General features: G+C 38.6%; 2 protein-coding genes across 43 annotated transcripts in view; one reads left to right on the top strand and one right to left on the bottom strand.

The window, feature by feature from the left end:
* Positions 1 to 22,484, top strand: part of Raph1 (Ras association (RalGDS/AF-6) and pleckstrin homology domains 1) — a 186,086-nt gene that overhangs the window by 89,251 nt on the left and 74,351 nt on the right. The window contains exon 16 of one of the 3 annotated variants that reach the window (XM_074071467.1): positions 866 to 1,465. The exons of 1 other annotated variant lie outside the window; for it this stretch is intronic. In XM_074071467.1, coding sequence (XP_073927568.1) covers positions 866 to 868 — 3 coding nt within the window. In that variant the 3' untranslated portion in view covers positions 869 to 1,465. Of the gene's footprint in view, positions 1 to 240; positions 846 to 865; positions 1,466 to 22,484 lie in introns of those variants that run through there. One more of the 3 variants, XM_020166710.2, reaches the window with a different exon arrangement.
* Positions 13,703 to 22,484, bottom strand: part of Abi2 (abl interactor 2) — an 84,083-nt gene continuing 75,301 nt past the window's right edge. For 33 of the 40 annotated variants that reach the window (XM_074071492.1, XM_074071496.1, XM_074071469.1 and 30 more), the window contains 2 exons: positions 22,118 to 22,291; positions 13,703 to 14,131 (listed from right to left, as the gene is read on the bottom strand). In XM_074071492.1, coding sequence (XP_073927593.1) covers positions 13,956 to 14,131; positions 22,118 to 22,291 — 350 coding nt within the window. In that variant the 3' untranslated portion in view covers positions 13,703 to 13,955. The remainder of the gene's footprint in view (positions 14,132 to 22,117; positions 22,292 to 22,484) is intronic. The other 7 variants (XM_074071502.1, XM_074071503.1, XM_074071505.1 and 4 more) reach the window with 1 other exon arrangement.

Below are 22,484 nucleotides of genomic sequence, written 5' to 3'. Positions count from 1 at the left end.
CCTGTGATTTAAGAAGCAAAGTCTAAGCCAGGCATGGTGCTATAATCCCAGCACTGGAGAGGTAGAGGTGGAGACAAGCCTGGAGGCATACACAGCGAGACCCTGTCCCAAAAAAATAAAAAAGAAGTGAAGTCTGTCATTGCACAGAATTTCAGAAAAGAGCCCTGCCTGTTGTACAGCAGTGTCAGTTTGTTTAAGTCTTGATCCTTCTGTGTGTTTCTTCTGTTACCTCGGTCTCAGGTGCCACATGAGAAGGCCAGCACAGCTAAGGTCTGCACCCCTGAAGCAGCCAAGACAGGGTCATGTTAAGGTCAGGGGCTGTTCTCTGAAAACACATTAACCTGGGTGACTCCTATAACCAGATCTTACAAACTAATGCTTTTATTTTGATGTGTAATTTTTAAAGAAACATGTAAATGTCCCAATAGGCATCAGCATTCAGCCCTATAAATGAACCTTCTAGTTCACTAACCTAAGCATTCTCTGTGCCAATTTGATGTGATTTGTAATTGAAAACAAATGGTTCATCTCATTTCCTCACAGTTTATTCAGAGATCCTGAAAGATTTATCCAAAGTTACTGTACCAATGGTCCTCCCTTCCCTCATTTCAAAAGTACTTGAGCCACAGTCATGCATTGTTAGCTACACGAAATAAGGGACTAGGTGTGGTCATTTCAGCAGTGCTAAGAGCTACCCAGATGGGAGTGGTCAGCAGGTTGTTGGCAAACACTAACTCCTCTCTCTTGATACATCTCCTTTAGCCTTCCAAAGTTTCCTCTTATTTTCATCTGGCCTTTTCTGTGTGATGTTTTGATGATCTTCTTGCCGTAATGTTTACAAAGCATTTCTTTATGTATTTTCCAGTAAAGCACATGTAAAGAATGCCCCCATACCTGCATTGCTGGACTTCTGTGCATGTTGGATGCAGTGTCTCACATGAACACGAGTGTGTGTGTCGAGCTCATACATTTCCTGTGTGACTGTGCACGCCTGCTGAGCATTCTCATACTCTCCCGTGTCAGCTTGCTAGCATCACAAAGCCATCCTCACTCTTCAGGAGGCCCTGCGCCAGCATTCCTAAACCCAGTATGGCATCTGCTTGATGTGGATGCAGTCATGGACTGAAAGAAAAGCCATCACATCCCCTTGCCAGAGTCCAAGAGGGCCCTTGCAGAGGTTGTCCACAGAGGCTCCCACTTAGGACAGGTGTGTGAAAGTCATACAGCCAAGGTCAGAAATCACACATCCTGTCACCATCCAGAGGGTTTTGCAACAGGAAGTCTTTCATGGCAGTCTAGCTTTTGGCAAATTCTGCTGGGGAAACAAATTTCCTCTGTGCTCTTTACCCAGGCAGTCAGTGTTACCTTCCTGACCGTGTCCATCTTCATAATCACAACTGCTGCATACCCAGACTCCTTGCTTTTTAGTTTAGGCAAGCAAAGCTTACCTCTGTAACTCTTTTTGTTTTTTTCTCTCCCACTCCCCTTTTATACTGCTTTTAGGCCAGAATGGAACCTATGAATCGGCCCTACACATCACTTATGCCCCCCCCATCCCCACAAACTAAGATCGTCACCCCCTACACCGCTTCACAACCTTCACCCCCTCTGCCTCCTCCTCCACCCCCGCCCCCTCCTCCCCCTCCTCCCCCGCCCCCACCTCCTCCCCCTCTCCCCAGCCAGTCAGCACCTTCTGCAGGCTCCGCAGCCACCATGTTTGTGAAGTACAGCACAATTACCAGGCTGCAGAACGCAGCTCAGCATTCAGGACCCCTCTTTAAGTCTTCACCACCCACAATGATGCACCCTCTGCCCTTGGCCTCACAGTCAGTGAAGCCGCAGATCCTGGTGCCCCCCAATGGAGTTGTCCCCCCACCTCCTCCCCCTCCGCCACCCCCAATCCCTGGCTCAGCCATGGCCCAATTAAAGCCGGCTCCCTGTGCCCCGTCCCTTCCGCAGTTCAGCCCCCCTCCTCCTCCACTGAAGATTCATCAAGTGCAGCACGTCCCTCAGCCCGCTCCTCCCACGCCCCCAGCCGCCCCTCCCATCCCTGCAGCCCTGCCCCCTGAAGCCCCCCCCAAACCACCCGCCAGCGCCAAGACTGTGACACAAGCGGCACCACCTGCCCCTGCTCCTCCAGTGCCCTCCGCAAAAAAACAACCAGCCTTCCCGGTCTCTCCCATCCCACCCGCTCCGCCTGCCCCGGGGCCCCCGCCCACGCTCCCCAAGCAGCAGAGCTTGTGCGGGAAGCCCCCTCCGTCCCCGCTGTCCCCCGTGCCCTCAGTGGTGAAGCAGTTGGTCAGCCACTTCCCGCCCCCTCCCACCCCACCGCCTCTGGACTCGCAGTCCCCAAAGCCTGTTCCAGCAAACATTGCCCCTCAGTCCCCTCCAGCTGTGAAAGCAAAACCCAAGTGGCAGCCCAGTTCCATCCCGGCCCCGTCTCCTGATTTCCCTCCTCCCCCTCCGGAGAGCAGCCTGGTGTTTCCCCCGCCACCTCCGCCAGCCCCCGTCGCACCGCCAGTGCCCCCAGCAGCTTCTCCTACACCCGATAAAGGTGGATCTCCAGGCAAAAAGCCCAGTAAGATGTCCAGCCCCGGGGGAAAGAAACCGCCCCCTACCCCTCAGCGCAACTCCAGTATTAAGTCCAGCAGTTGTCCAGAGTCCCCCGCCCCCGAGCCCAAGAGGCCCTCGGTGGACAGTCTAGTGAGCAAGTTCACACCGCCGGCGGAATCAGGGTCTCCCAGCAAGGAGACCCCTCCACCTGCGGCGCCCCCAAAGCCTGGCAAACTGCACCTTTCCGGAGTCCACCTCCCCGGCCTTCTGCAGCAAGGGAGCGTGGCGGCTAAAGCCTCGGCCCTGAGCGGCCGTGGAAAGGACCCCGTGGTGGAATTCCCTTCTCCTCCCTCCGATTCTGACTTCCCACCCCCTCCACCGGAAATAGAGCTTCCGCTGCCGCCCATCGAGATTCCAGCAGTATTCTCTGCAACCACCTCTCCAAAAGTGGCAGTCGTTAACCCTCAACCACAGCCCTGGTCCAAAACGTCAGTGAAGAAGGCCCCCCCACCCACGCGACCCAAACGCAACGACAGCACCCGCCTCACTCATGCCGAGGTCCCCGAGCCGCCAGCCACTGCCGCAGTCGTGCCACAAGTGCCCACCTCTCCCAAATCCAGCCTTAGCGTCCAGCCTGGATTCCTGGCTGACCTCAACAGGACATTGCAACGCAAGTCTATCACCCGGCACGGCTCACTGTCCTCCTCCCGCATGTCCCGAGCGGAGCCCACAGCCACCATGGACGACATGGCATTGCCACCACCGCCCCCGGAACTGCTCTCTGATCAACAGAAGGCTGCTTTCGGAGGCAGTCATATTTCAGGCTATGCAACATTGCGGAGGGGACCACCTCCCGCTCCCCCTAAAAGAGACCAGAACACCAAGCTCTCAAGAGACTGGTAGCCACGAGACTTACTTTCATGGTATCCGTAATCACTTCTACAATCAGCTCACCTGATCATGTGAATTCAGGTGGTGTCTCCTGGTATAATGTTATTCAGGTAGTGTCCATCTATAAATGTGTGTACATAAGCACGTACACGCACAGCTATACAGATTATGTGTATATATGTATACATCTATGTATGTGTATAGAGAGAGAACTGAGAGTGGTTCTATTTATTCCTTTCCTCTCCTAATCCGAAAATGGCTTTTGTGTATTTGGGGTGGAATAGGCATGGGAAGGAGATGTGTTCAGTCTCTAACAATTTGTCTATCATGTGGATTGGACCAAAAACTTCTAGTTACTATTAGAAGGTCTTTTTTAAGTGTCTGTCCAAGGTGCAGCCTATTTGTGCATGTTGTTACGTAATTAAGTAGTAGATGTATAATGTGCTGTTTTTCAGTGGAGAAAACCACCAGAATGTTTGGTGTATCTGTAGGGCTTTTGTGTTTGCTTTTTTCCCCCCCATTTGGCTGAAGTTAGAGCTGCTTGACTGACACTTCAGTACTATACTATACATTAAGGGGCACTTTAAATCAGGAAAATCTCCGAGTTTCATAGAACAGGTAACTAGTGCAGGAAGGGGAAATTTTCAGACACTATGTGTGGCTGTACATAGAAAATCCATGGTGTGACGGTGCTAGTTGCAGTGCTCCTGCAATGATCCTAACCACATCTAGAGTGTTCTCGCACAGGTAAGCTCTTTGCCTGCAATACATGGAAACTTCAGTACTATACTTCTGAGTCATTTCTTTTGTGTACTGTTTTATGAAGCTTCATCAACTTGGCTTCATGAGGTTTGCTTTTTATTTATTGTAAGAATATCCAGTATAGTTACCACTATGCACTGTCCCTGTTTGTCTTTGGGTCACAGTTCCTTCTTAGATGTGTGTGCTTTAGGCAGATGTTGATACCTGTGGCAATTGGTATATGAAATATACATGTCCTGTGCCCAATATGGTGCATCATTACAAAGTTACTTTCTGCAATGCCTTTGTGTGTGCGCGCACGCATTGCTTTCTAGGAGAGGTGAGAAAGGAGAGCAAACCAGGATCTTGTACAAGTGTTATCCATCAGGTTGTATGGAGATTATAATACAAAGATTCCACTAAGTATGGGGATGTCATGGCAAGAAAATTAGGTTTTTGATCCTTTCATTCATAGCTGCTGGCACCACTCCACCTTGGCTGGTTGCAGAAATGTGTCCAGGTCTCCATATGTTCTGACGGAGTAGTGTCAGTCTTAAGTACTGTAAGTGACGCTACATATTGTGCATGTGCAGTTTGGGATAAGAAGGAATGGCTGCTCTAATGACACACTGTTTCACACTATTATATGCTTTTATTTTCTGTGACTTTTCCTTGATACGTGAGAGAAATTTGTTCTGTGTCAATTTATTATGAGGATAAATTGACTGTTAGGAATAAAATGCAATCGTAGAGCTGCTTTAAAGCGAGAGAATAAAAACTGACTGTCCCAGTAATTACAAGCAAACACATCTTGTAATGAAGGTCTTTGCCAATGCAAAGTACAGAAAGAGAAAGTGATGCCAGTGAAGTGGGGCATGGATGATAAATAAGGATAAAGCTGTACTTAGTACAAAAGGTGTCAGTCTAACCTACTCCAAAAAAGAACTACTTCAGAGAGCGAAAGTGGCACCTCTACATCGCCACATCTCAACGGTATTATTAAATAGTCATGTGGTTATGGAGCAGTAAGAATATTTACCATTGTGCATTTTTTCATATCCTTTTTAAACCTCTCACAAAGTTTTATAATGCCTGACATTCTTACACTTACAAAGTGACCTTTTAATGTATCTGCAGTGTTATTTTAGGCATGCACAGCAATTTGGTTAACAATTGAGAACAGATTGCCAGGTTCCACTGGGACTCAAGAGTGAAGAAATTTCCCCCATCTTCTAACCTGCTGCTTTATATTCTAAGGGTCATTGTATTTGTGGGGTAAAGATTACAAAGAACATGGATTCAATTATTAAATAATCATAGCCCTACAGTTTTGGGCTTTTTTGATCTTGTTTTGCTTTTTTATGAAGGTAAAGATGACTTTAAAACTTTCCTGGAGGTGGGGAACATACCTCCCATCTTTTTTCACCTATGATTAGAAACCTAAACCAATAGCCTTGGTGGCTACTTCTGTGTGGTCTTCCTGGGGTTTCTTGCTTGTGTCCATCTTGAACCACTCCTGATGTATTTTCCTGGAAGAGCAAACATCTTTGAATACTAGTATTGTCAAAAGAGCAGGGCCAGAGAGGGGACCATGTCATCTCTACCCCCAGTGCCATGGCTTGTCTGACAACGGGCCATTCCCTTTCCATTATTCCAAACGTGGAGATGGATAGTAATTAAAATTTTTTTTAACTTGTGGAACAACTGAAAAAAAAAAACCCAAAGTGATTCTTCAGGTTATACTTCTAACATTTACTCCCTAGTGGGATTTAGTTTGAGCTTTTGTTGAAATGTAGTTTTTGTTTTTAACCTGAGACTGTATTTTTATAGCTCTTTGTTCTCTGGTGTGTTTGTGGGAAAACACCTACTGCCAGACACTAGTGCTGTGCCTTCTTTCACTGCCTTCTGCTTGGCAGCTCCAGCCCCATCTGGCTTCTGCAGCCAGCAAAGGACATCTGGGAAGCTCATGTGGTTGTACTGATGAGGAAATAGGGTGGATGAGTCCACGCTGCTACTGAGGCAGTGCAGATAGGTGCCTAGTAGAGGTAGTGATTTGCTTGTTGGTGACACCCTTCCTCTTTACTACAGATAATTTTGAAATTTAGTCACTCTATGCTTAAAAGTTTCAGTACCAACTCTGAAGGGCATCAGACCCTATACTTGCTTAATAAAATAGCTTCAGGTTCATAGGTGGTAATAATAATTAGACTATTCTGTATTGAATTTTACCAGCTTGGCTTTTACAACTTAAAATATTTAAATACATTTTTCTTTTCCTTATCTGCTGTCATTCTCACTTGGGGAAGAAAAACTATTCTTAAGGTTTTTACAGATACCCACTTAACTATAAACTGAATTTTTTAAAATTTCTAAAACTTTTTAAAGTGAGAAGAATGGTTGGATCTTAAGTTACAGAAATCTGTCTCCATGAGAAAATTTCAAATGGATGTGTTTCACAGTCCTCTAAAACCAAGGTGCTCCTGCCCACCAATGGAGTATGTTGCTAAGGGCTGTGAACTATCCTGGATCGCCTCTCTATGTTTACCTTGTAGCTATAAACGATGCAGTTTGTCAAGACAGCAAAACAAAACTGAGAGCTCATCACATAACTGACATAATCCCACAGATTTTACTTGTTTAGATCAACTAAAACCATGTGACTCTGTATGACTATAGATATAACTTTCTTAAATATATATAAATAGGTCTAATAATTTGGGTTTATACACTTGATGACTTAAAAAACCCCTTTAGATTGCAAATATACCTTTTGGTACTTTTTTCCCCCTTACTCAATTTTACATCATTTGTGTAAAGCATAGCACACCTACAGTAATGTGTGACCTCTTTGCATAGCTGTGATCTGACCCAAAAAATATGCAAGTAAAACAGAACTAAATATCCCACTATCTTTTAAGATGTTCCTTTCAAATCTAATTGTATTTCCACATCTTTATCACTCTAACCCTCAAAAAATAAAAAGTGCTCAGTTCTTACTGTGCCCTTAGAAGATTTTTATGTAAAAGAAATTTGAAATTTAGCCAAAAAATAAACTTGCTCAATAAAAGCAAGCAAACCAACATACTTGACAAACACTTGAAGGGGGAAAATAAAACCTAATTGGTTTGCTCTTAGCTTGTTGAAGTAATAAACCATTTAGAAAACTATTTGCTATAATCCCCAGTGCCTTGAACTCTTCTGGAGGAGTAACATTAAAATACACACAAACTAACAAGAAAACTGAGGTGCTGAAGAGAGCAAGGTAAAGTATTTCTAGTTTGGGCAGAAATGGAAAAAGTGACTCTTACAAGATGGCTTCATCTACCCTAAATGGTTCTACCAAAGATGTTTCGAGAAGGCTGTCTAGTCAGAATGACGGTGAATGCTACCTGTTTAAGAGGCTGCCCAGTTCAGAAGTGAGTATCTCATCATGGGTGTCTATAAATACAAAGTGCATGATTGTTTGAATCTCAACCTTTTCTTAGGCAGTAAAACATGTCTTCAGCACTTAAGGAGTCAAAACCCTACCTTTGAGAACTGCCTACTGCTCATTAAATTTAACTTAATACCAAAAACTGCTGTTTTTTTGATGATTCCCACCTGCTACTTTTTCTCTATTTGTAAATAATCCCTCCTAGACAATAAACATTAACTGGATTGTTCCCAACGATTCTGATTTAGTATCAACCACCTTAGCGAACTCTTCTTACAGAGATGTATGCATAAGGTAAAATATCAGTAGCTTACAATATGTGTTGTTAAAAAAAAAAAAAGACACTGTTTACTGTTTTAAAGGAAAATTGCACATTATATTTAACGGGGTTGCTTCTTCCCCCCTTTTAAAAAAGAGTCAAGGTTCATACTAGCTTCTAGGCCGTGGGAGCTTTGTCATAAATAGTTATAATGTAGAACTATTTTTAAAGCATGAAGAAAATGACAAAAGGAACTGCATTATAAAGTACTAGATAAAGGACCTTATTTAGGATTATGCAAAACTCGGGACAGATGAAATTATGGTTTTTCTTTCAGCCTTGTTGCTATTGTTTTCTTCTGCATAAATGTATACTCATTTCATTATGTGCCTTGCTCCCTAATTGTGGAAAGCTCTCTCTCTATATATATACACATAAAAAATATATGTATGAAAGAGATATATTCAGTACTACTGATGATGTTTCTGACCTACTGCTGGATTAAGTTATTTTCCAAGTTATTCTTGCCAGTTATTGTCAGTAAACTGTTGTAATGGCTGAGGGCAGTAGTAGTACAACCAGTGTGGTTTTCCAACTACATGTTCTCATTATGTCAGCTTACCCAATCCTTAATAAAAAAAAAACTATACACACACACACATATACACAGATTCCATTTAAACACAGGGACTTGGAGTGTTTGTGGATCAGCACCATTAAGACCTGGTTTTGCTTTTCATAGGCTGTAAAATAAGAACAATTAAGTGTGAAGGTGTAACAGTTTGATGTGTTTGAGTTAACTGTAAGAATAAATTTATACCAACAGACTGGGGAGCTCTGGCCATTAAATACATAAGTAATAATAGCTTAAAGATTTTTTCTTTAAAGCACAACCAGGACAAACTAGTACAAAAAGATACTTTTTGTTTCAGTTATGTATTGGACTGCCTTACCACGGTGTGTGTACTTGTGTTTACAGATCACTTTCCCATTTACCAAACTAGGACCAAAAGAAGGCCCTCCTTCTTTCACCATCTGTCAGTCCTACTGGTTGTGAAAACTGCCCTTGTTTAGCTTTGGAGAAAGAAACTTACATTATGCAGGCAACAACAAAACAAATGGTAAATCCACACAAAGCATTTCAACCAAATGTGTGATTCCACAGTAACCCACAAGGAGTCAAGTGATAAGATAATTAAGAAAGACTGGCTGTTAAATATCTTTTCTGGAAGGACTAATCCTGCTGAAAAGTTCATTTGTAAATAAGAGAAAACCTCTTCTTAAAAACACTCCTTAAAAACATAAAAATTCATCACCTGGGTAGTCAGTTTTCCATATTATTATCCAACAGGTAATGACATCCCAAAGAAAAAGGCATTGTGAAGATGGAGGGCAGGAAGTATGGAAGTGTTATTCTTGGTTATCTTGGAGACAAACTTTGTGCCACTGAATCAAATATCATTAGAAAGTTCTTTGTCAATTTATCATTTCACTAAGATCACTGATCTGCAATTCCCTCATTTCAATTTGAAAAAATTTTGCATTAATGAACTATAGATGTATTAGGGGAAACACAGTTCATAATTATGGAGCTGCCTTGAAAAACACTTCACAGAGACCAAACTTGTTTAAGGCTCAACGTTTTAAATATCTGAACTCTAAGACTTGGTAATAAAATTCCCTACTTTAGATCAGCAAGAGAGTCAGGGCCTATCCTTACCACTTGGATACCATCTTAGAAAAAGGTTAAATACATAAATAATTTCACAAGACACTTGAATATACTTTGTGTGATTTTATTTAGGTCAAGTTCTTAGTACACAGCAATAATTAATTCCAAATACAATTAAAAAATTAAAAAGTGAATGTTCCCCCACTGATCTGGAGGTGGTGGCTTAATGGCACACACAAACACATTACTGGCAACAGAATGCTCCCTCAAGTTGCCTGAATGGTTTTTACTCAACACCACCAACTCTTACTCTGGGAGCTAAAGAGTGTAACTGGTCAGATCACAAATTGTTTACATTCTTTTTGTAAACCATTTTGTTAAGAAAAAAGGTACATGGACACAAAATATGATAAAAACTGCTTTTCCATAGAATTCTGAAGTTGCAAAAAAGGTTTAATTTTAATGTGAAAATAAGCTTTTTGTTGGGTTTTTGTTTTGTTTTTTTACAAAAAACCTTAAGATATTTAGCAAGGATCATTTATACACAGCTAGGCCCTGTCATTTCATTTATAATTTAAGTAGAGATTCTCAGCAAAACAAAGCACATAAAGTAAACTTAAAGATAATGAGCCCAATGCCTCCTCCATTTAATAACTTTCATAAGGCTCTCTTAAGTAAGGCTGTTCGCTGTGCTGTGCTCCTGCCAGTGCTGAGCTAATATAACACATTTTTGCTATACATCTTACAGAAAAGTGTTTATACTGAGTGTAGTTTTAGAAGGGGCAAATGTTTATTTTCACTAATTAAGGTTGCACTTGATATACTCCTTAAAACAGTCTGAATAATTTGATGGTTATTTATCAAAACATGGCATATCTTTTCAAGTATATTCCTGAAACATCAAGTAAAACTCTTTAATTTTTAAAGAAAAATACAGCACATTTAATTAAGACAGTTGTGGTGCAGCAGAAAGAATACTGGGCACTGAGTGAAGAACTCTACTACTTCCATTAACTAGCTGTCTAACCTCACTGGTCAAATGAGACTGAATCAAAAATTTTAGAAGCTTATCTAGCTTTAAATTTCTGATTCTATGTTAAGTCATATTAGGGAAATTATCACCTTCACACTAATGAGGAGTTCCTGGCCAAAGTTCAGAAATGAATAGATCCCAGTTCTTTTCAAAGGCTTGGCAGTCACTTGCCAATTCCATAATCAAACACTTTTCAGAGGTAACTGGCCTTCAGAACATGACAGGCTCTCTCCACAAGGAGAAAAGGTGATAAAAGGTAAAAAGCAGTTCTTCATGCAGAAAAGTCACCTAGCAGAAGAAAATGAAAATATAAAAAGCAAACTACTATCATTTTAATGCCTCCCAAACAGAAAAACCTTAACTTTATAATCAACGTAAAACTGCAAAGCAACACAGCTACATTACAGAGATCACTATTAAAGATGCGTAAAACATTCTCTCTAGCAGCAGGAGGAAGGAAAGGAGTTGAAAACATTACCAGTGACTTTTTGGAACACAGCAAAAAATCAGCAGTCCTGTACCAACAAGAAGACAGAAAGTAGTAGCCAAAAGATAGAACAAGGCATCTTACAAGATTCATATTTATTCCAAATACAGCAGTCTCCGTCTCTCAGATCTAGATTTTGAAACATTGGCACTATTTTTGTTTCCAATTTGCCTTGGCCATAAGGTCAAACACAAAAAGAATGCGTAATTCATTTATATCTCCATAGGCTCTTCATTTATGTCTCCATAGGCTCTTCACAGATTAGTACCAAGGAAAAGGAACAATTGTTTGGTTGTTTTTAAAGGGGAAAAAGAACAGGCACGCAAAAACACTAGAAGACAAGAAGAGACTCCATCTTGATAAAATGGTTGCTTACTGGTCAGCAGATTTTAGACTTGCATCATCTTTGCTATATTATTAACTGTGTATAGCATATCAAGATTTTAAAAATTCATCTGAAATTGTTAATACTGTCTTAGTATAATAAAATAAATTGGGTTTAACAATAAAACAGAAAATACTACCGTCATGGACTATTAATGGCATGTAATCTTTATTACATACATTATAAGTCTCCAATTACTATAGGTCTGGCTTATTATTACATAGTGTTCTTCTAAGACAAACCTACAGAATTCAAAACTACAAAAATTAAAAATATGCAAAAAAAAAAAAATCGAACAAGTGTTGCTTGTTTAAAAAAAAAAAATGACACACATTACTACCACATAAAAGAAAAAAACCCAGTAAACTCACAGATTCCCCGTTGCAGATCTTCAATGGAAAGGACCTCAGCAGCATTTTCTGCACACCCACCTAGCTGGCAAACTGGACTCCTGCTGACTGCCACCAGCTCTGCTTCTGCAGCTGTCTTTGCTTTTGATAATGATTAGCTATGGAAAATATTACTGGATTTTCAAATCACCTTCTGTCTTATTAATCCATTAAGCTTTCTCAGCAAAAACTATTTAAATAAATAACTGAAACAAATAATTTCAAAAGTTTCCCTAATTATGCACCAATACTAAGAGTTTAACCTTTCCTTGTCTTGTTTGGGTCCATAATAGAGCTAAAGGCTCAGAGAACATTCTGGGCTATTACACTGAAGGAAAATTGGGAATAAGACATGTCGAAATGACCTATAACAAAAGCATGAAGTGGAATGTGTACTACAGGCAAGTTAATAAAAAAGCTAAATGTGAAGTGTTGGGGAAAGCCTAAAAGCAAAATAGCAAAATTCTAACATGTTTAAAAAAGAAAACAACAGCAACAACTACAACAAAAAACTCTACAACTTTAAAGTAAAAAAATCTTGATAATGAAACTAGCTGGGCCTCAGTTAAGCTTTATGCTTGGATAACAGATGTGCAAGTGGAATATTAACTTTAGCCTATGCTATCTGAATTTCCTCACGCTTCTACACTTTATCTGCACCACCCTTGAACCCACTAGGAAGCAGCTATTGCTTCTTCCTTTTCACCCAGCACAGGGAAGTTAGCAGCAAAGATCTATTCTGGTCAAATCACTGAACTGGAGAGAAGCCACACTAGAGGGCTGGGCCTGACCACAAGCTGGCTGGTCATTATGGGGTTCACTTACTGAGAAGCAGTCCTCACTAATTACAGAAGTGATCCTACAGACCTCACTAAATTTGAAGCTGCAATTATACTGATGGGGTAAAATACTTGGTAATTATTTCTCTCAAAAGTTCTACTGATTTTTATCAATGTAATCAGGTAAGTATTCTTAGTTTGAAATAGAAGGTTCAAATTCTTACCAAGAGCAGCTACTTCAAGTATTAGGCAAGTTATTTACCTTTTCTGGAGCTCAGTGAGTAAATGACTCAGCAACAGCTAACACTATCCATTAGTAATGTTCAGAGAGCACAATAGCAGCCTTTTATTCCCAGTGACTATCAAGACACTTGAAAACAAACTATTCTCTTGGGGGTGGGAGGAGAGTAGTGTTTTTCTAAATATAACAGTAAAGTTGGTCTAGCCTCCAAAACCCTATTCTTGGAAATAGCACCTAAGGCACGGTGCTACAGTTCAGTCCCTTCAGAGCCTTAGGAACCTTCAGGTCTAGCTTCACACACCAACCTCAGCATGCGAACTGGCCTATCAATTTCACATCAGGTGCAATGGCCATGAGCGGCCATGCGTCTCACGCAGCAGCACATTAAAATCAAACTATAGCAACTGTTTACCACCCTGGGAATGTTTGCAGACTTTCAATTTCATCATCCTTACAATCTACAAACAGAAACGGATATAACTTGAGTTTAGTATTAACTTGTCTGACGTACTAAGTACTGAGAGAATGCAGAATTTATACAGGTAAAGAGGAAAAAAAGCCATCTGAAAAAAATTTTTAAATAGTTAAGTATGGTATTTTAATACCGGTTCCCTCCTCTGCATACAAGCGGAAGAAAGTGAGGGGCTGTAACAGCCACTGGACCATGAATGAGGTCAACCTCTTAGCACAGGCAATGAAGAACATCTAGTGCCTCAGATTCTATCATGAAGAGGAATTCCAAGGGTGTACAGTATTCCTGAGAAAAGATCCCAGATTTTTCTTTGAATCAGTCTTAATTTGATTTGTTTCTAGCTATTTATTATATTATACCTTTGACATATTCAGAAGTGGTCACTTTATTTCAATCCAAACAGCTCAGCATAGTACAAATGACAACAGAAAGATAAAGATCCATTTGATCAGACTTGAGTTGCTTTTTGTTTTTAATACTGGGGAATAAACCAAAAAATAAGTAGTTTTTTAATCATTGATATCCTTCATTCTATTCCACTAGAAGGAAATGCCCAGGGCCTTGGGATAATCTGGGAAGACCTGACTATTCCTGTGAGGGAAGCACAGCCCTGCTGAGCTTTACTCAGAATAATGCATGATGGACTCGACGTAATTCCCAGGAAAGAGCCCAGTCACTCCATTCATAACTCCCTCATACCAACCATCGTCATTCTTCTTGATGACATAAATAATGGCTCCTTCCTGAAAGGACAGCTCGTCTTCCTTGTCTTTTGTATAATCATAAATTGCCACAACTAGGGAGGAAAAAAACAAAATATTATTCCTAGAAAGACAAAACCTTAAGTACCCAAACCAGCAACTTTCTAAACAGACCAAAATACACACACACACACACACACACACACACACACACACACACACACACACACACACACAAAATCTAATAACCAGTCCTATACAATGAAATCCCATTTTCTAGGAAAGTTAGGTTCTAAAATGAACCCAAATGGCAACAGAAAGAAAAAAAAACTAACCACATTTAGTGAAACTTACCAACACCCCATGGGGAAATACCTCACCGAAGACAGAAACAACCTCAGAATCATGAAAGATAGCTATGTGTTGAGGCACCGTATTTTTTTTAATATTTATCTTTAAACATTAGAATTATACTAGTGCTGTGAGATAGAGGAGAGGAGAATGAGAAACAAGAAAGGCTGAAGGAATAGCAAATTCATGTCTCCTTTCTACAGTCTCTATGGCTGTTCACTAAGAATGGTGGTTGAATTCCCACAACTTAAATGCATGAATGATGGAAGCCCATGATATATATTCTTTCAAAACAAATAGCCTTATGTCACCAACTCAATACATTCTCAATAATATTCTAAAAGTGCTAAGAAAACCAAGGCATTGTAAGCTCTCCTGTGATTTTTACTTCTTAAATCACTTGGTCACTGGGGCTTCTCAATCATTATTACAGAAAATCTCTGGTTCCTAACATTACATCTACACCTCAACAGTTTTGTTAATTAGGATACCTTATAATTTACTCAAATCCACTATTTTGTTAGTAATACTCAAAAACCTCATGCATTGAAATCACCATCCATTATTCTAAGAAGCCTATACTTTCAGTTCCTTCTGTAATTGTATTCCTCGCTTAAATAATTGAGAAACAGAAACCACAAAGACTTCTGATAGAATGCAATTTGCCTTAAGAAGTTAAAAAAAATTTATGTTTCTGGCCCACTTTAAATGCCTTCCTTAATCATGTAAATATTTTTTATTACTGTGATACATTAAGGGTATCAAGAAATACTTTACAGAAACCTAGCTTGGAAGAGTTCAAACTATTATTTCTCAAAATATAACCAAACACAATTCAATGTAACTAAATGACATAAGTTTATCTAGTATTGCTAGTCAACCTAACTTTTTTTTTTAAAGACTTTTTTTTTTTCCTTGCTTCAGGGATAATGCTTGCTAGGCAGGCACCTTACTACTTATGCCACTCTGCCAGCCCTAGGACAATATTCTAAGCTTACAGAAATGTAAAACCTGAAAAGTAATTCAGAGGCGAATATAAAGACTGCCACAACAAAGAGAAGTTAAGTAGAAATAAAAAGTTATTTTGCTCTGTGTGCATCCATTTTCTTCTGTAAAATGTAGAAACTGAATCGATTAGACAGAATCCACACTGAAGATGATTCCAGGGACTCCATAGTGGTGGTACAGAGCTGATAGGTATTTTTCCACTTTTTTTTTGGGGGGGGGGTGAGGGAGGGACTATCAAAATTAGTGATCACTTTTGAAATTAACTAGCTTTTTAAATCCAAAAAAATGTTTGAAATATTCATTTTCATTCCAGGGAAAGATATACACCATTAGTTTACCTTATTTCTTCACTATGAAGCTATTCAAAAGGAAGATACACTGATTCAATGCAAAAGACTTTTATCAAAATAATTCTAGAGCTAGTAATGGTGGCTCATACCTATAATTCCAGCACTTGGGAGGCAGAGGCAGGAGAATCGTGAGTTCACAGGCTGAGCTACAAAATGAGATGTCTCAAAAACACAAAGCAAAAGAAGTATCTATTAACTGAACATGGTGCAATCATTTGTAATCTCAGCATTCATGAGGCTAAAATAGGAGGACTGTGAGTTCAAGGCCAGCCTGGGCAACTTAGTGAGACCTTGTCTCAAAATAAAGGGTTAAGGATATAGCTTAGTAGTAGACCTCTTGCCAAGTATGCAGGAGGCTCTGGATTCAAACCCCAGTGCTAAAGGGGGGGGAAAAAAAAGGAATATAAACCAATATACCAGTATTTGTATTTTGGGGTATGTGTATGCATATGTGAAATATATACCAATACTAGTAACCACCAAATACTGTGTGTGTGTATATATTTTTTAATATATAAACATTCAGAATACTGATGTTGAAAAATAACAAAATTAGGTCTTGGAAGTAGTGAGAAAAATCTAATAGATGTTTTTTCCAGTCATGCATGTATAGCACATAGTATCGCAATTACACGTGGAATTTTAAAAAGCACGTGAGAAAAATATTTTAAGAAAATGTGAAATATTTGGTTTCTATGTGGTTACAGTGAAACAAAGAAGGACTACTACTACTGGTGCCTACATTTTTTTTTTCTCAATGGTTTTGCTACCATGAAAATGTGTCTTAAATTTCAAAGTATACTATTTGAAATTAGCATTTCAAATCAAGGCTAAAACAATTTTATGAAGGCCTGTAAATGAGCAAAACGTCTTTTCTTAAAGGTTTCTATTTTTTTATTTTAACCTTATAATTTTATATGAAATATGCTGAAAGAATTAAATATAAACAAAGACAGTGTCGATGATTAGTAAGAGGATTCAATAATCTTTTCTCATAAAACATGTAAGTTGAAACAAGGAACAACAATCTAAAACAAAATCTCTCCATGCTGCAAACTCCTGAAGGATTCATAGCTTACTCATCTCTATGCATCCCTCTAGCACCTAGCACAAGGCCTAGCATTTTGGACACTTCTAAATAAATCTATATTCCATATTACTAAACAACTGAGTCAGTAACAAATATAACTTAGATCTGTATCAAGAAAAAAACTGAAGTGATACTAAAATAAAAATAAGAATGTTACATAAAAGTGACTGGCATGAGTTAAAAAAAGAGTCACCACCAAATACTGTAGGAGCATTAGCAACCATACTTAGCAATTATGTCCCTTGAGCTGGCAACAAACTACTAGAAAATCAAAATGTTAGTAGATTATACATCTCAATATACTTTTTTATATTAAGTCATGTTCTGAAGTGAGATGGTTTTATTTATATGGAGAATGAAAAGCTTATCCTAAGTCAGTAAAACTCCACTTCATATAATTTGGAATTTATGTATAACATGACTTGAGGTAGAACAAAGTTAACTTTGACACTATCAATGAAGACAATGTTAAACTACTTAACGATGCAGTCGGAATTAACAAACCTTTCAGAAGCTATTAGGGGTACTGTTTCCTTCTTTCCCCACCATTCTAATGAAACCACTGAAGAACCCATCCTCTAATTTTGATATCCTTGGCACCTTTGCAAACAATATGTGTGGACCTATTTCTGGATTCTGGATTTTATTCCATTGATTTATATTTCAATACTTATACCAGAACCACGTCTTGAATCTTGTAATTTTAGCAAAACCTCCAAAATTTTTCTTTTTCAAAATTTTTGACATTAGAACTTTTGCATTTCAATATAACTTTTAGAACACCCTTGTCAATTTCTATATGAGCGATTTCTCAAATTTTTACTGCAGATCAATGTGAGAAAAAGAGTCTCCTAACAACAATCAAAGAACTATGTCTCAATTTAAGGCCTTCATTAATTCCTCTTAAAGTTTTAGTTTTCATCAAAGGTCTTGCATATGTTTTACTGTATTTCTAAGCACTTCATATTTTTGATCCTTAAAAAGGCCTTTTTAAGGATCAAAAGGATCAAAAGGATATAAAAGGATTTTTAAATTCAATCTCCAGCTTTTGCTAGTATATAAAAATGTAGTTTTCTGTATTGACTAATAATACAATCTTGCTAAGGTTGCTCTTTAGTTCTTCCAGCTTTTCTTTAAAGGTATCTTAGGATGAAAATTAAAAGTTTTGATTGGTTTTTTCCCAGCTTGTATGCCTTGACTGTTGTTACTGTTTTCCTTTATTGCACTGGCTGGGACCTCTGATTCAATGACGAACAGGAAATATAAGAGCAGATACTCCTGCCTTGTTCCTGATTTTTAGGAGTTCAAATATTCAGTCTTCACACTTAAATATAACATTAGTTGTAGGTTTCTCATAGATAACAGTTCATCAGGTTGAGGAAGTTCTAAGTTTGCTAGATTTTTCATTGTAAGTAGGTAAAAATAATTTTTCTGAACCAAATGAGATGGTCACATTTTCTTTAATTTGTTAAAATAGTGCATTACATGGATTTTTAAAAATGTTATATCAACCTTGCATTCCCATTATAAATTGCACTTAGTCATAACTTATCATCCCCTTCCTACACTGCTAGATTGGATCTGTGACAATCTGAAGAATTTTTGTTTGTAAAATTATCTGATTTTGTTATGATGTAATTTTGTTATCAAGGTAACACTAGCATATAAAATCAATTGAAAAGTATTCTCTCCATTTTCTGTTTTCTGAAAAAGTTTTTGCAGTATTGGTATTACTTTTTAAACTAAATGTTTGCTAGAACTTCCAATTCTAGTAACTACCAGGGTCTCAAGTTTTCTTTGTTGAGAAGGTCTTAAAACTACACACTCAATTTCTTTAATACCTAGATGGCTTCTCAGGTTACCTGTTTTGTTTTTTTTAAGTGAGCTTTGGTAGTTTTGTGTCCTTTAAAGAATTTGTCCATTTCATCAAAATCGTTGAATTTATAGGCATAAAGTTACTCTACCCTTTCAATTTCATTTCTGATAAGGGTAATTTGTATCTTTTATCAAATGTTTTTCAGTACAATCATCTAATGTTAAAATTTTCTTCTAAGTACACAATGATACATGGCATATTAATTTTCATTTGGTTAAAAATGTGATGTATAGAGTAGAGAGCCTGCTACCATGGTGAGTCCCTGGATCCAATCCTTAGGTGGGCGGGGCTCTAGTTCATTATGTTTTCTTCATTAAATCATTAATTACTACAAATGTGTTGTTGAATTTCCAAATATTTGAGGATTTCTGTTCTCTGCTTCTTTATCCTTCTCAAGAGATGGGGTCTCACTGTGTTGCCATGGCTGACCTCACCCAGGCTCAGGCAATCCTCAACTGAGACCTCCAAGTAGCTTGTGAGTGTGCTATCACACCTACACTATTTAGACTATTTCTGTTGTTTTTTTCTAGCTAACTTCTACTGTGGTGATCGGAGAACATATATGCATTATTTCAAACCTCTGTGTCTACTGCGACTTGTTTATGGCCCAGAATATTGTACAGATCAGTTCAGTGCACTCTGCAGTTGCATGACGAGTGTCCCATACATCTTAAGGAGGGCAAGTTGGGAAAATTGCTCATGTCTTTCTCTGTCCTTACTCATCTCCTATTTCTTCTGTCAAAATGTAGACGGGAATGTTGAAATCTAACTAAAATTATGATTTATATTTTTTCTTTCAGGTTTTTCTATTTTTGCTTTTCAATTTTTTTTTTTTTTTTATAGTGCTGGGGTTTTGAAGTCAGGGCCTCACACGTGCTAGGCAAGTATTCTACTTCTTGAGCCATACACCCTCAGCCCTTCTTTGCTTTGGTTATTTTTCAGATAGGGGCTAGAATGTTCTGGCCTGGAGGGCCAGCCTCAGATCACAATCCTTCTACCTATGACCTCTACTGTAGCTGGGACCATGGGCATGAACTACCATGCCCAGATTATTGGTTGAGATGGGATCTTACTAATGTTTGCCAGGGTCTGACCTTAAACTGTAACACTCCCAACCTCTAACACATCTGGGATTACAGACATGTGCCACCACGTCCAAACTCAAAGATCTGTTAAGGGTATGTATATTTATGATTATTACCTCTTTAATGAAATAATTCAATCATCCTTACAAAATATTCATTTTTTATTGCAGGAAGTATTTCTTGCTCTGAAATCTACATTCATGTTAACATAACCAACCCAGCTTTCTTTTGACATTCTTTTTACTTTTACCCAAAGGATCTTTACATTTAAAGTGGTTTTCTTGTATACAATATATAATAGCTGGATCTTTTTTAATCCAGTTTCTCAATCTCTGCCTTTTACTTCAGCTTGTTTAAACACTTCATATTTAATGCAATTATATGCTCAGTTTTAATTTACCATCTTGCTGTTCAAATTCTATTTGTCTCATCTTTGTTTGTTTCTTCCTGTTTGTTTTGGGTTAAGTATTTATTATTTCATTTTGCTCCCTTGCTTATATGTTAGCTAAATCTCTGTATATTTTTTCCTCTCTACCTTCAAGACAATACTATTTCACAGGTAGTAAATGAACTTTATAAAAGTATATTTGTATCTCTCCTTTCTTTGTGCTAATTAAGTCACTTGTATTTACTCTAAATAAATTATTACTCATTTCAGTTATCTCTAAAAAGGTTAAAATGTGAAGAGTCTTTGTATTTACTAATATGCTTACCATTTACTCCGTTTTTTAACAGACCTGTGATTACATCTACTGTCCCTTTTCTTCTACCTGGAAATGTTCCTTTTAAAATTTCCTATGTATGTCAGTCATGAATCCCTAGCTCTTCTTCCTTTGTAAGCAGGGTAAAGAACCCGAGACTGGTATTCTCCTTCACTACTTTAGAGATGCTGCTCACTGTTTTTGACTTGCATGGGAATTGTATAGTCATTTAGTCATTTTTATTCCTCCCTATGTAATGTATCACTTTTCCTCTGATTAGCTTTAGAATTTTCTCTTTAGTAGTGATTTTTAATAATTTGACTATGATGTCCCTTGGCATGCATTTTGTTATGTTTTTTCTTTTGGGGGTTTTTCGAGCTTATTGGTGCTCCAATGATTTGTGTCTCATAGTATTCATGCCTTTATGCAAGCAATCCCCATTCATAGCATATGGGTAAACCTACTGACTTCCTCTAATAAATAGAACGTGGTGGGCTGGCAGTAGACTCAAGTGGTAGAGCACCTGCCTACCAAGTGCAAGGCCCTGAGTTCAAACCCCAGAACTTCCAAAAAAGAAAAAAGTATGGAATATGACAAAACTGACATGTTGTCATTTCTGAAGTTAGGTTAATAATTTAAAAAATGAAAAATCTTCTGTCTTGCTTGCATGCTCTCTCCCTCTTCTTGCTTATTCATTTTCATGAGGCAAGCTGCCATGTTGTGAGCTGCACTATGGACAGGCCTATGTGGCCCAGAATCGTAGGCAGCTTCTGGTTAACAGCCAATGAGGAAATTAAGGCCCTCAAGCCAACAACCTATGAGGAAAGGATTCCTGCCAATGGCTAAATTAGAGAGCATAAGAGCAAAGCCTCCCCCAGTCAATCTTGGTGATAACTGTAGCCTTAGCTGACAATGGATTGCAGCCATGTGAGTCTCCTGAGTCAGAAGGATCCAGCTAAGCCCACAAGTGAAATAATAAATGGTTTTTGTTTAAGCCAGTAAATTCTGAAATAATTTGGTACATAGTAATAGATACCTAAATACAGCTTTATTAACTGTGGAAACATTTTGCCCATTATTACTTCAAATATTATTTCTTTCTTTCACCTCTCCTAGAGACTCTGATTACATATGTATTAAAGACTTTTTGGTCAGGTGCCATAAATCTAATTAGTCTTCATGAGATTTGAAAGCCTGTATTCCAAGGTGCTATTGTCATGGTTTTCGAAACCCTATTTCGAAAAATCAGAACAATTAATGTTCTAAGGATGGGGATAGAAATGATAACTTGGAAAAATAATCCTCTTCCTGAGGCATTCCAAAGGAAGCAGAAAAGCCCTCTCTTTTGTGATTTTTATATTAGAGAAACCATTTGTGAAAATCAAGTTTAATAGGAATGGATAACCATCAATTTAAAAAATAACCAGTGTTCACAAAATTCTAATACCATGGACTTCCAAAATTCTAAACCTCAGCAAAGTAAATTACTAAAATTGAACAGATACACAAACAAACAAAACTACTTCTCAGTAAAAAAATAAAGATTCTCTCTTCAGTACCAGCAAATTTCATTTCCATATACACATCTTCCCATCCCTCCAGAAAGCATTCTGAACTTACCTTTTTCCAAATAAGATCTTGGAGCCCATGGAGGGTCTTCTTCAGCATAAGGGTCACTGTACTCGACCACAGCTGCTTCCTCCTCCTCATAATCTTCAGGAGGGGGAGGGGGAGGGGGAGATTCATCAAACACAGGTTCTTCCACAGGTGGTGGTGGAGGTGGTGTATCTGAAACTAAGAATATATCAAGCTGACAACAAAACTATACATTATGCAAGCCTCAGTATTTCTTATCTAAGCTTCTAGATTCATGAAATGCAAACCCACACTTGAAAATAATAAATCTTTCAAAAACTGAGAGGGCAAGGGAAGTCTTCTCACCAAATATAATTTTCTGTATCTCCATGTATGACTTTCTTCCTACCCT

This window comes from Castor canadensis, chromosome 4, assembly GCF_047511655.1.
Source record: "Castor canadensis chromosome 4, mCasCan1.hap1v2, whole genome shotgun sequence".
Lineage (NCBI taxonomy): Eukaryota > Metazoa > Chordata > Mammalia > Rodentia > Castoridae > Castor > Castor canadensis.
Note: the sequence above shows the minus strand (reverse complement) of the source record. Positions and strands in the feature narration are given on the sequence as shown.